The sequence below is a fragment of the Myotis nattereri genome (assembly GCF_964212035.1).
Source record: "Myotis nattereri genome assembly, chromosome: 2".
Classification (NCBI taxonomy): domain Eukaryota; kingdom Metazoa; phylum Chordata; class Mammalia; order Chiroptera; family Vespertilionidae; genus Myotis; species Myotis nattereri.
This window is the reverse complement of record NC_138076.1, coordinates 94767239-94781471: the sequence shown is the minus strand read 5'-3', so window position 1 is coordinate 94781471 and position 14233 is coordinate 94767239. Positions and strand designations below refer to the sequence as shown.

Genomic DNA, 14233 nt, shown 5'->3' with positions numbered 1-14233 from the left:
AAAATCCTGAGTGAATTGCTTTTTTTCTCCCTCATAATTAGAAACTCATAATTAGAAACCATCTTATGGTATTATTAGCAAAGTCTTTAAAAGCCCCAAGTTGGCTGAGGCTGGGGTTTAGCTTGTGAAAAAGAAAAGTAGCAAACTAGAGTTGGGCTGGCTATAGGGACTTGCCAAATGAGTCTACAGCAGACTAAAGAGGGAAATATCAATGCAGTGAACAAACTATAAAGCAACATACAAACATTATTATTATTAATGGTAACCATTAATAATAATAATTAATATTTTAATGCTGATCATTTTGATCCACATACCCAAAATGAAAATCAACAAATTAGTTGTCAACTACAGCTCTGCTTTGCATAAGAGTCTTGGAAAAGGAAAGTCATCAGCTCCAAATTCTACCCTATGGGACCTAACTGAGGCTCATTGAAGCCTCAGCAATTTCTGCTCTTGGAGAAGGAGACCAAGCAAACAAAGTTTTTTTTCAAGTTTGGAATTACACACTTACTTCAAAACCTCAAAGAAATTATATTTTCCTTTTCTTCAGAATTGACCATAATGACTTAAGACATTTTAATTTCATTGTAATAGAGCAATTTAAACTAAAATGTTATGACTTACTTAATATTTCTTTAGGAAGACAGATTAAAAGGATGTACAAAGTTGTACATCTATCCAGTGGGTTCAAACACATAAATAAAATCCTTTCTAAAACACAGTATTTGGACAAGTTTGGTGTTACCTCTGGTACTCCTAATTTTCGGCATGCTTCCAAAAAGTTTTCCACATTTCTTCTGCATTTGGCCATGCTAAGCTTGGGCTATAAATGCAAACATGCAAAAATAATGCATTATTAAAAGAGAAATAATTTTAATAATAACAAAATTTAAACTTTCTAAATGGCACAAGTAATATGTGTTTATTGGTGAAAAATTATGTATTCAATTAGAAGACAATAAAAATTTATCTATCCAGAAATGTCCACCTAGAGATAAGAACTATTATTATTTTTATTATATTTTTCCAGACATTGTATGCATACATTTGTGTCTACAAAAACATGCATATATATATATATATATATATATATATATATATATACATAGATATGTGTCTTATATGCAGAATTTCTGCATATCCTATATAATAAAAGGGTAATATGCAAATTGACACGAACAGCAGAACCACTGGGAATGACGGGTCGCTATGACACACACTGACCACCAGGGGGCAGACGCTCAATGCAGGAGCTGCCCTCTGGTGGTCAGTGTGCTCCCACAGCGGGAGCTCTGCTCAGCCACAAGCCAGGCTGATGGCTGCCAGCACAGCGGTGGTGGTGGGAGCCTCTCCCGCTTCCTCAGCAGCGTTAAGGATATCCAACTTCAGCTTAGGCCTGCTCCCCACTGGCAAGTGGACATCCCCTGAGGGCTACCGGGCTGCCAGAGGGATGTCTGACTGCCAGCTTAGGCCCGATCCCCCGGGGAGCAGGCCTAAGCCAGCAGGTGGACATCCCCCGAGGTGTCCCAGACTGTGAGAGGGCACAGGCCGGGCTGAGTGACCCCCCCGAGTGCATAAATTTTTGTGCACTGGGCCTCTAGTATGTATATATTTATACAAGTACATACATGTATGCATATATGCAAAATTTTCTGCATGTGTACATATTCGCTTATATACATGTATTCACACACACATATTTATACACAATTTTTATGGGGCCAAACTCTTGTGTGGTATACTTTAGTTCATCTAAAAATACACCTTTTCCTATCAGTAATTATATTTGTATATAAAGGGTTAAATTCAGTAGCCAATTAAACTCTTTCCCATTAAAGCAATGAATTTAATTAGAAAGAGGCAACATCAAGATAAACAGCACTGAACAAGGTGGATGTTAAGGACTTAACCAAGAGCCTCTCACAAAAGTGCTGACCCTGGCGAGGTGACTTCTGAGGTGTGTGGCATGGATAACAGGCACATCTTGATTCACACATTTTTATTTTTTACATGCTATGTTTTAAAAGCTTTACTGCTAAACTTAATGTTCCACTATTAGTTCTTTTAAAACAGGAGGCAAGAAGCATGAATAACTCCAACTGTCCATGTACAGACGCAATTCTATCTAATAATAGGCAAACATGGAAATTGACCATACCTTCGCTATGCCTCCTATTGGCTAATCAGCGCGATATGCAAATTAACCGCCAACAAAGATGGCGGCAAATTTGCATACTGCAGGCAGGGCAGGCCAGCGCAAGCCGCCATCCGGGCCCCCGTGTGCCACCTAAGCTCCGCCCCCAGCCGGGACCCCTGTGTGCGGCCCTGGGCGGTGGGACACTGTGGCCATGATCGTGATCATGATCGGAAACCAGGCCACAGGCAAGGCAGCACCCCGCGACCCAGGAGCCGCCCTGCCTGCGGCCTGTGATCATGATCGTGATCGGAAAGCCAGGCAGCAGGTAAGGCAGCCCCTGGGACCCAGGAGCTGCCCTGCCTGCGGCCTGTGATTGTGATCGTGACTGGAAAGCCGGACTGCAGGCAAGGCAGCACCCCGGGACCCAGGAGCCACCTTGCCTGCGGCCCGTGATCCTGATGGTGATTGGAAAGCCGGGCGCAGGCAAGGCAGAACTCTGGGACCCAGGAGCCCATCAGTGAGGTCTGCAGGTGAAGTAGTGATCAGGCTATCAGGTGGGGAGGGGGTACTGGAAGGAGCTACAGGAGCAGCTATGGCCAGAGACTGAAGACTCCCGCCGGAGCGAGGAACAAAGACTGAAGGCTCCAGCCACAGCGAAGACTGTGTCCAGAGAGAAGATGGAAGGCGGTGGCTAGAGTGAAGGTCTGGGTCCCGGGTGCCAGAGGAAAACTGGTGCTGGCAGCCAGGGGAAAGAAGGCCTATTGCACGAATTTCTTCATGCAACGGGCCTCTAGTGTTTTATAAAAACTGATCTTACCCTGCTAACAGCAAGGGAGAGTGAAGCAACTCATTCTATAGCTTAGGGGCTGGCACCAATCTTCATAAAACTAAATTTGCACAGTATTTATTAATAAAAGGAACTACTTCTATCCCACCCCCTGAAAAAAAGAAAGAAAGAAAGCCTGTTTCCAGGTGGAACAATTTAATTTGGAAGTTAAACAAATATTTTCCACTCTGGCTGGGGAGGACATGAGATCTGCAAAGATGGGCCAAGAAGCTGTTAGGTGGTTATGCCCACCCTTTGTGTATCTTAGGACAAGACAGCTACATTCAGCCTCATGCAAAGAGAAGGGACAGAAATGGGTAATGTGATATGGGGATATCAGACAAAAAGGTCCTAGCCCAGCACACAGGATACTGAGACGCAGTTCTGATCCTCCTAATTAGGATTTAGGGGAGTCTGTTCTGAAACTCCAAAGATGCTCAACACCATTCAAAATACTTAGGTCAGCCCAGTAAAGTCAATGAAAGTGTGCTTTAAGCTACATAAAGAAAATGTTCCATCTTTGGAAGTGATAAAGTGCCCATTCAAAGACTGTTGCCTAGTATCAATTAGAAAAGTACTTGCCACAAATACAATAGTTCAAAAAAATCAAAAATTACACCAACTTCGATGCCAGTGGTTAGCTTACCAAATTGTCAAAGATTCAGAAAATCTATTTTAAGAGATTCTTAGCATCTATCCTATCTAATAAAAGAGAAACATGGTAATTAGCTGTACCTCCGCTACCCTTCTCATTGGCTAATCAGGGCGATATGCAAATGAACTGCCAGCCAAGATGGCGGCCGGCAACCAGGCAGCTTGAAGCGAACATGAGGCTTGCTTGCTTCAGTGACGGAGGAATCCAATGTTCCCCGCCTGCCGCTGCGGGCCTCTGAGCTTGCAGTTTGAAACATTGTTACAAATATAGAAGCTAAATAAAACCCCAGAAACCTGCTTTCACCCAGCCGGGATCTCAGAGCTAGAGTTGAAACAGTGTTTCGATTATAGAACCCAAACAAACCAGATATCTGCTTTCAGCAGCCGAGGCCTAAGAGCTGGAGCCAAGCCTCAGAGCTAAAGCTGGCCCAGAATAAAAAGAAAAAAAAGAAAAAAAGGAGCGGTTGGGAGCTTCAGTCACCCGCCAGCCTGAAAAGAGCCCTCAGCCCCTCACCCAGACTGGCCAGGCACCCCAGTGGGGACCCCCACCCTGAAGGGGGTGTGACCAGCTGCAAACAGCCATTATCCCCTCACCCAGGCTGGCCAGGCACCCCAGTGGGGACCCCCACCCTGATCCAGGACACCCTTCAGGGCAAACCAGCCGGTCCCCACCCATGCACCAGGCCTCTATCCTATATAGTAAAAGGGTAATATGCCTCCCAGCACTGGGATCAGCGGAGCCGTGAGGCCTCCTGGCACCGGGATTAGCGTGACGGGGGCAGCGCCCAAACCCCCTGATCGCCCTGTGGCTCTGTGTGTGACAGGGGGTGGGGCCACAATCTCCCTATCCACCCTGCTCTGTTCGTGACAGGGGAAGGCACCCCAACCCCCTCATCAGCCCTGCTCTGTGCCTGATAGGAGGGAGCTCCCCAACCCCCTGATCGCCTTGTGGCTCTGTGTGTGACAGGGTGCAGCACCCCAACCCCCTGATCGGCCCTGCTCTGTGTGTGACAGGGTGCGGCGCCCCAACCCCCCCACCCCCATGGGCCCTGCTCTGTGTGTGACGGGGTAGAGCCATAACCTCCCCATCGACCCTGCCCTGAGTGTGACAGTGGCGGCACCCAAACCCCCTGATTGGCCCTGCTCTGTGTGTGACAGGGTGCAGCAGCACCCCAACCCCCTGATCGGCCCTGCTCTGTGTGTGACAGGGTGCGGCGCCCCAACCCCCCCACCCCCACGCGCCCTGCTCTGTGTGTGACAGGATAGAGCCATAATCTCCCCATCGGCCCTGCCCTGAGTGTGACAGGGTGTGGTGTCCCAACCCCCTGATCTGCCCTGCTCTGTGTGTGACAGGGGGAGGTGCCCCAACTCCCCTATCGGCCCTACTCTGTGAGTGACAGGGGGGAGCTCCCCAACCCCCTGATCAACCCTGCTCTGTGCGTGACATGGTATGGAACCCCAACCCCCCTGATGGGCCCTGCTCTGTGCATGACAGGGGGTGGCACCGCAACCTCCCCATGGACCCTGCCTTGAGTGTGACAGGGGGCGGTGCCCCAACCCCCCAATCGGCCCTACCCTGAGCGTGACTGAGGGTGGCATCGCAACCTCCCGATCCACCTTGCTCTGTGCATGACAGGGGGCAGTGCCCCAACTCCCCAGTCAGCCCTGCTCTGAGCCTGACCAGGGGCTGCACCTAGGGATTGGGCTTGTCCTCTGCCACCCAGGAGCAGGCCTAAGCCAGCAGGTTGTTATCTCCCGGGGGTACCAGACTGCGAGAGGGCACAGGCTGGGCTGAGGGACCCCCCTTCCCCCCGAGTGCACAAATTTTTGTGCACCAGGCCTCTAGTATATATATAGAAGCCTAAGTGACCGAATGGTCAGTTGCTATGACATGCATTGACCACTAGGGGGCAGATGCTCAATGCAGGAGCTGCCCCCTGGTGGTCAGTGTGCTCCCACAACCAACCTCCTGCGCCCCCTCGCCTGCTGGCCAACCTCCTACAGCCCGAACAGCCCCAATCACTGGCTAGGCATAGGGACCCCACCTGTGCACGAATTCATGCACTGGGCCTCTAGTATTGACAATAATAGTGATTCTGTTTACCACTATATTCCCTCAGTTTGGCATTAAAAATGGACAGTACTGGTTTCATGAATGAAAAATTAGCATGCTTAAAAAGCTGGCAATCACATGGATGGAAAAGGTTGCCATTCATGACTGATCAAGTGTTTACTATGTCTCAGATTCTTTATCTGGTGCTAAGGATGTACCTGTGAAACTGAAAGATACAATCCTCATGGTCACTTAGTTCTGTTCTAGTTCAAAATATTAACAAGTTTGAGAAAATTACAGTAGAGTAGGATAGATCTTAGTTGTGGGAAGACTGTTATAAGAAAGAAAAAAGGGAAAACACTCTATCTCGGTGCTGAGGAGTCAAGAATGGCTTGCGTCCTGTAAACACTATGGTAGAGAAGAAATGAGAGCTAGTGATGCTGCAGGTGAAGGATCTGGAGGCAGGGTGGGGAGCAGCCTTCTCGTTCAGAGAGCAGCCTCTGCAAACACTGCTGTAGAGATAGCACGCCACACGACACTGTGGCTTGGGCCTTGTCAAAGAGGCTTTAAGATGCTCTCTGAAGAATTTTCAAAGAGTGGACATTTAGCAACTGCATTTCTATAAAGGAAGCATAACATATGCTATCATATGTTACAATTACTAAAATGGATGTTTACGAAGAATTTTAGTGACATAGGAAATATTTAGGTTTTAATAATAAATTTTAAAAAACAATATATATCAGATGCTTACAACTAAGAAACTTAAATACAGAAAGTGCTAATAGTACAGTAACCAAAATGTTTTCATTGTCTTTGGGCGATGATTTATTTTTCTTCTGCATTTCTCTATTTTTTTTCTTTTTTGCCAACTAGGCTTTATTTCTTATTATATTTTCATTTAAAATGTTATTAAAAAAATGTTATTTAAAGAAAAATAAAGGTGAAAAACCAAAGGATTTTTAATAAAATGTAGCATTTTTTCTTAAGAATAACTATACAAATGCATATAGATACATGATTCATAGTGTCCTCTTACACCGTACAAAATAATTGTACATTTCAATTGGAAGCCGAGAAATCATAGTTTCTTTCTTATACTTTGGGGGAAAATTATTTAAATGAGAATTTGGCACACAGCTCTGACAATATTATAACAGTTTGGATCCCACATGTAAAAAATGCTAGAAAGTTACTGCCCAGCCTAAGGCAGCTAGAGGCAGATTTGAAAGAGGAGACAAACTGGTCATTCCACGCCCCCATTTTCTGAAGCAAAAATGACCAAACTTTCCAAAGGAAAAATATGTTCAACAGTATAAAAAAGAAACTGAGAGTTGAAATGGCATCATCAGCTAAAAGAACAGAGGAAAGAAATTAGGACAAATAGTGCCAATGTGAGGCTTTCCAGGAGGCCGAGGGAGGGCGCAGGTGGCTTCACAGTGGCTTTCCCCCAGCGCCCTTGCCACGTGGTCGGTTTATGAGCACTATGCCTTGGGATTAAGAAGTCTGAATTTTGAAAATCTGCCCTATTAATACTAATGATAAAAATGGCTTACATGTGTAGGTATATCATATGTAGTACCTCATTTCATCCTCACAATATTTCCCATAGGGAAAAGCAAATTGAGTTTAAGAGGGATTAAATAACATTCCCAAAGACATACGGCTTATGAGCAGATCTGGAATTTGAATCCAAACCCTAAGCCCCTACTCTTTTCCTGCCTTGTCTAAAGAACAGCAAATAGTGTGAATAGACATTCTTCTTCTCTACTTGTCTGATCCCGACATAGGCTTCCAGGACAAGCTGATCCCTGATTCTCCACACTCATCTGACTGACCATAAAAGTGACTCCATAGTTCTCCTTTGGATGGTAACGTGCTCTGTGTATACAGGAAGAGGATCCATTTGCCAGCTTTATCTCCCCTACAGAGGGGACAAATATTTTTAGGGCATTAATGGAGTCTCACTTATTTTCACATTTCCCATCATTCCCCAATGCCCCCAACGTACCCTGGAGCACAGTGAATGATCAAGGAACTGTTGCATTAATGACAGCTGATCAGCCTCCGGCTTGACAGGTCAGTAATGATTTTTTACACAGAGCCCACATTTTTTTAGAGCTATCCTAAAATCCCCAATGGCTAATAAAGGAAAGAAACCCCATTCAAACGAGAAGCTACCAACTGAAAAACAGCTTTCCCAAAGCCTTCTCACTGCTAAATAACCGTTGGTAAGAAATGAATCTTTAGTCCCTAATGTCTTAAAATTAGCACCCAACCAGTAATTTCGTAAATATGATTTGCTCTGTATTTGAAATAAATTCATTTTCTGTCACTGACACATTTATTTTAAATATTCTCCCTTTAAGAGTGAAAATATTGCTTCCTTCAGATTCATTCCTTTCTGCTCTTCAAGTGGTTTGGGGCCCAACAGAGAGGATCTGAGCAGATGATCCCATCGGCATTGTTAGCCAGCAACAGTGTCTCAAAAGAGTCTGTTTTATGTAAAAAGTAGTTTCCCTTTATGTAGTGTTACTTACAACTGCTGGTGAGGGGACGTGGATGCTTGCAACAGATCGCGGGCGGATGTGATTGACCAGATGGCAGAGGACAACACCATCCATGAGCGCAGCCCCCAGATCTTCGTGCAGGCTGACCTTGAGTCTCATCTCAATGCTCTGTGGGGGAATCAGGACGTTTTGGTCAACGATGGACCACATATACAGCAGTGGTATACCATATAGCAAAGGTGTGTAGTAGGCTGCACCATCTAGGCTTGTGTAAGTGTGCTCAATGATGTTCACAAAATGATGAAATTGCCTGCTAATTTCTCAGAATATATCCCCATTGTTAAGTGGCACATGACTGTATATGAGATGCTCACAATTCGGAAACAACTTAAATGTAGAAAGAATGCCAGTAGAAGCCAAAATGTTAACAGTGCTTGTCTTTGAGCAGTGGGATACAAAAGGATTTATTTTTCTTTGGCATTTCTCTATTTTCTCCAATCAGCATTATTTCCTATTATATTTTCAATTAAAATGTTATTTTAAAAAGGAAAAAAGTGACAAGTAAAGGATTTCTAAAAGAATATAGCATTTTCCCTGAAGAATTAATAAAATATGCAAATATGAATAGATACATGATTGATAGTGTCCTCTTACATTTTATAAAATGATAATCGTATACTCAAATTAGAGGCCAAGGAGTTATAGTTTTTCCTTTGTAATTTGGGAAAACATATTAAATGAGAATTTAGTACACATCTCCAACAACATTATAACAGTTTTTATCTCATTTGTGAAAAATACTGGAAGTTTCACATTGGATTATAGGACAAAATTTATTCTCCAACCTAAGGCAGCTAAAGGCAGATTTAAAAGAGAAGACAAACTGTCCCCCTCCACTCTCACCCCCCATGTTTTCTTAGGCAAAAAAGTGGTCAAACATTAGCCATGGTCCCTATCATCACAGAGCTGGAAATCTTTAATGTTACCCAGCACGTGACTTCATGCTTGGTAGGAACTCAATTAGTTTTTCCATTAAATGATTGACTGAAAAGTTCTGACCAGTTTGGGATATAAAGTGAGGATAACTTAAAACATCTTTAAATTAATGGAATATTACTATTAAGTAACTGAAAAACAGCGCATTAGTTTAAAGTATACCTGAATTGAAATAATACTAGCTTTATACATATGCATTAAGTAGTTCTATTTACATTATCTCATATATTACATACAAAATCACACTACGGTAGATTGGAACTATTATTTTAATACATGAAAAAACTGACACTCAGGGATGTTAAATGATTTGCCCAATATCAAACAGTCTGTAGGCGACCTGGCTAGATTTGAAGCTAGCACTGTTTGCAGTGCTTCAAAGTCTGTTTTTTTAAAAATACAATTGACCCTTGACCAACACAGGTTTGAATTGTGTGGGCCCACTTATATGAGGATTTTTAAAAAATATATATTTTTATTGATTTTAGAGAGGAAGGGAGAGTGAGAGAGAGAGAGAAATATCAATGATGAGAGAGTATCATTAATCGGCTGCCTCTTGCATGCCCCCTGCTGGGGATCGAGCCCACAACGCAGGCATGTGCCCTTGACCGGAATTGAACTCGGGACCTTTCAGTTCACAGGCCAAAGCTCAATCCACTGAGCCAAACCGGCTAGGGTGAGGATTTTTTTTCTGATAAATATGCATAGCACTGTAAATGTCTTTTCTTTTCCTATGATTTTCTTAATAACATTTCCTTTTCTCTAGCTTCCTTTGTTGTAAGAATACAGTACATATTACATGTTTAGTATGTGTTAATCAACTGTTGATGCTATTAGTAATGCTTCAGGTAAACAAGCTATTTAGTAGTTAAGTTTTTGGAGAGTCAAAAGTTATACTCAAATTTTCAACTGCTTTAGTGGCGATGGTTGGGGGAGAGGCGCCCCTAACTACCATGTTGCTTCAATTCTGAAAATTATTACTCAAAGATATAATATTCCTTGGGTACCTCACGGAGTTGTTCCATCAGTTCTTTTTCTTCTCTCATTTGTTCCATTTTCCGCCGAATTGTAAACTGCGGGTCTATAGATTCCAAATTTCTCTGAGGTCTTAGAAACACTATAATAGAAAGGAAAAAAAGCCTTTATGGAGTGTGTTTAGAGTAGATGGTCATAACACTATTCATATTTAAATTAAGCAAATGGTTTCTTTATTTATCCCAAATAATTCATTCACCACTCGTAGAAATAATGGTAAAAATGTGACACCACATTGAAGCATGATTCAAATATTCTAAAAAAGATTATAATTTAAAATTATACTGGGTTGTGTGGACTAAAAAAGCTGTATTTTTTGGTGGCAATAAACTGAATCCAGGGAAGAGCTTGGCTCATCCTCAGAGATGGTCCATCTCACCTCTCTGAAAGACTTCCTTCCTCTCTCATTTTCCCAATGCTTTCATTTTAAGTTTTCATTTACATTACACTTGAGGTTTCAGTCTTTTCATTAAACTCAGAGAATAGGTTTCACATAAGAAGTCTCTAGAATTGCTTTACATATTTAAAATAGCACAGGTTAATTTTTTTTGGCTAAACTTTTTCATAAGCTTGGGTTAAGAACTAAGTGATGATACACAGGATTACATGTTTGAGTGTGGAGTGGAAAATTCTGCCTTCTTGTCACTGACCCTTGCTTATATATGTAGAATATTTTGTACCCTCTGTATTAGTCTTTCAAAGATGTTATCCTTGTGAGGTTTAGACCGGTGGTACGTGAGGTCCAAAAGGTTGGCGACCGTTGGTTTAGAGCATACCTTTTTTCTGCAGCCAGAGGCCTAACTCCTTTCAGAGGGAGCACCACTGTTAGTTGCAATACTTGGAGGTTGTAATTTTAAGGACCTGAAGCCAACGATAATCTCTTAACTGCCTCTATTCTTGCTAACTTTTCTAAAAGGAATCTATGGTCATCTCTAAAGAGCTAACTTTTTGGATACACTGTCACTGGCATGATAGAAGGCAGAATTTTTGTACTCCACACTCAAACATGTAATCCTGTGTATCATCACTTAGTTCTTAACTCAAGCTTATGAATAATTTTAGCCAACAAATCATTAACCTGTGTTATTTTAAATATGTAAAGCAATTCTAGAGATTTCTTATGTGAAACGGATTCTCTGAGTTTTATTATGACACAAAACCCAGAGATTTAAACTTGAACTTTTTTTCTCCCTTGAGATTTTTATCCTATTAAGACTGTCACCTTTCCACACACACAAAGGGAGCAAAGAGCTGGTAAGAGCCATATTTAGCTCCCATTAGACTATGTATGTGTGTTTGGGGAGAAGGGTAGTGGAGCTCTTTAGGAAATTTTGGGCAGAGAACTCCAATTTTAAAAATCAATACAAGGTAGAAGGCTGCATTGGCATGATACAGTTCTAGTAATCTCATCCACCATAATGTAAATAATGTAGAATAAAAAGGTTATGCAACTATTATTCTATTTTGACAAGCATTTCCTATGAGCCACTTTAAGAGTTATTCCAATTTATTCTTTTTTTTTAGGTTGAATATTGTTTATAAATATATTTCAAATAAAAAAACTAAAAACTCAAGTCCATTCCATAAAATAAATTATTCCTCGCTCACCCAACAGTGCCATTTTAATCTCAATTTGTATCTTTGGACCAAACCATCTTATAAATGACTTTCATTGTACTTCATATGTCTCAGTATTTTCTTTGTAAGTCAGTTCTAGAATTTTTGAATCAGCATTTTAATGCTCTGTGAAAGACTGAAAGTTTGACACATCTTAACAAACCCCTGATTTAGAGTTATGTAGAAAGGGGGTGATCTAATGTACATAATGTCTTCTGGAACCTCAGAGAGGAGTCAGCCTCAAGCCATCCAAAGAAGTCACAGGCAAAAAGATCCAAAAACATGCCACCAAAGGGCTGTTACCAAGGCCCAGGAAAACTAAACCCCACCGGAATGGAGAGCAATTATTTCAAAAACAAAGGCAAGACCGGAAAAGGAAGAGGGCAAAGTAATCCAGCAGGGAGAAATGAGAAGTTCACAGAGCAAAGGGAAACGAAGGAAAGTCTGACGAAATAGGAAGCATAGAAGAAATTGTAAATGCATTAAGCTTGTCCGCACAACATACTGGGCCCAACAAAAAATTTTTCCATTTAAACACAGCAACCACAAGGGATATGTACTAAAATGTAAAATCAAGAAATAATCCACACCCAAAGAAAAGAAGTCAACCAAATTTACCAAAAAAAGTCAAGGAATATAGACAGAATTGAGCAATACACAAACTAGCCAGCAAGGGGAGCCCCAACACTGTTTTAAAAAATCTAATGTTTGAAGGATTTTCCTTTGCCTTTTTTCCTGAGGGCAATCTTATCTAATACTGCATGTTTAATATTTTCAGTATGTTTTTATTGGCAGATTTCATTCAGAATACAAAACTACCAGGAAGTTAAATTAACCATGAGCTTTTGTTTAACAGCACACAATTCAAGTCTACACCTTGTTGGAGCCCTATGTGAGATAAAAGATATGCAATAGTGTCTAGGTTTTAATTCCTTGGCATCGCTTTTCATCTTAAATTCAAAATACAAAATGCATGCTTGGGTATTTGTCTCTATGATGTTAATTAATCACAAAGTGTTAAAATACATTTGAACTGTGGTTTTTTAAATGAACATTTCAAATGTACATAAAATTATTGCAAACCATAACCATATAACTACTACTAGTTTTTGAAATGGATTAATTACTGTGGGATAGATGAAAATTTAAAACAAAGTCTTTAGGCTAATAATAAATCTACAAAGCACTTAAGTGCGTGCTTATTTTGCTGGGCTTCTTAGGAGAGAATAATTTGAATTGGGACCATTATGATAGCTCTGACTATATTACCTACAGTTTTTATTTTTTCATGTCATATTTACTTATGTCTCTCTCACAGTACACATCATTTTCTCTCTTACTGTATAGATCTGTTTCTCTCCATTAAAAAGGAAGCACTCTGACTTCGTAACTTGCACAAAGAGTCCTCAATGAACAGCTTTAGAATGAATGTAAATATGATAGACAGGAGCGCTGGGCATGGCCCGTCTCCATCTCTATCTAGCAATGTGACTAGACAAGTCACCTCATCTTTCTGGTTTTAGTTGGCTCATCGGTAATGATAGACATTACATAAGATGTCTAAACCTTTTCCAGCTTGAAAACAACAACAAAAAGTCCTTCAGTTTCAGATATCACTCTTAAGGAAATACCAAATCACACATAAATCTTTCATTCTAGGCTTTATCTCCTTTAAACAACATCAGATCCACAAATAGCCATGTTTTCTGAAAAAACAAAAACGTCTCCCCCTTTCTTTTTTAAGTAAAAGAACTGTTTTCAAGAAAGTTTCCATTTAGCCCTCCTTAACTTCCAGAATTTAAAACAGAATAATATGAGGGACTTTTGTTTTGTTTTGTTGTGCAACCATACTTATTTTCAGTTAAAAAATTTAGAAATATATGAAATAATAAAATTCCTTTAATAACTAACCTGCCAAAATATACATATCATTACAAATAAGACAACTGGAAAAGCATTTACAGTTGAATTTTGACCAGAAATCACAGCAAATGTTTTAAATACATATTTTCTATGTATTATATATATAACACACTTAGATTTTAAAAAGTATTATTGCCCTGGCCGGTGTGGCTCAATTGGTTGGAGTATCATCCCATACACCAAAAGGTCATGGGTTTGATTCTCAGTCAGGGCACATACCCAGGTTGCGGGTTCGTTCCCCAGTCGGGGTATCTATGGGAGGCAAATATCGAGGTTTCTCTCTCTCTTCCTTCCCCTCTCCCTAAAATCAATTTTTAAAAAATAAAAAAGAAATAATAAAAAACTATTATTGGGAAATATATCTTCCTATTGTGTTTGCATTGTGTTGATATCTCACATCTCACTTCTCTTCCCTGTAAATCATACTCTCCATTTCATTTGACATTACTTTTATCACTATGTATGTATCTTGAAGTAAA

At 41.1% G+C, this 14233-nt stretch overlaps 1 protein-coding gene across 4 annotated transcripts in view; it reads right to left on the bottom strand.

Annotated features, from left to right (window-relative positions):
• Positions 1 to 14233, bottom strand: part of LRCH1 (leucine rich repeats and calponin homology domain containing 1) — a 259404-nt gene that overhangs the window by 23149 nt on the left and 222022 nt on the right. For all 4 annotated transcript variants that reach the window (XM_081083014.1, XM_081083016.1, XM_081083013.1 and 1 more), the window contains 3 exons: positions 10187 to 10296; positions 8214 to 8351; positions 749 to 826 (listed from right to left, as the gene is read on the bottom strand). In XM_081083014.1, coding sequence (XP_080939140.1) covers positions 749 to 826; positions 8214 to 8351; positions 10187 to 10296 — 326 coding nt within the window. The remainder of the gene's footprint in view (positions 1 to 748; positions 827 to 8213; positions 8352 to 10186; positions 10297 to 14233) is intronic.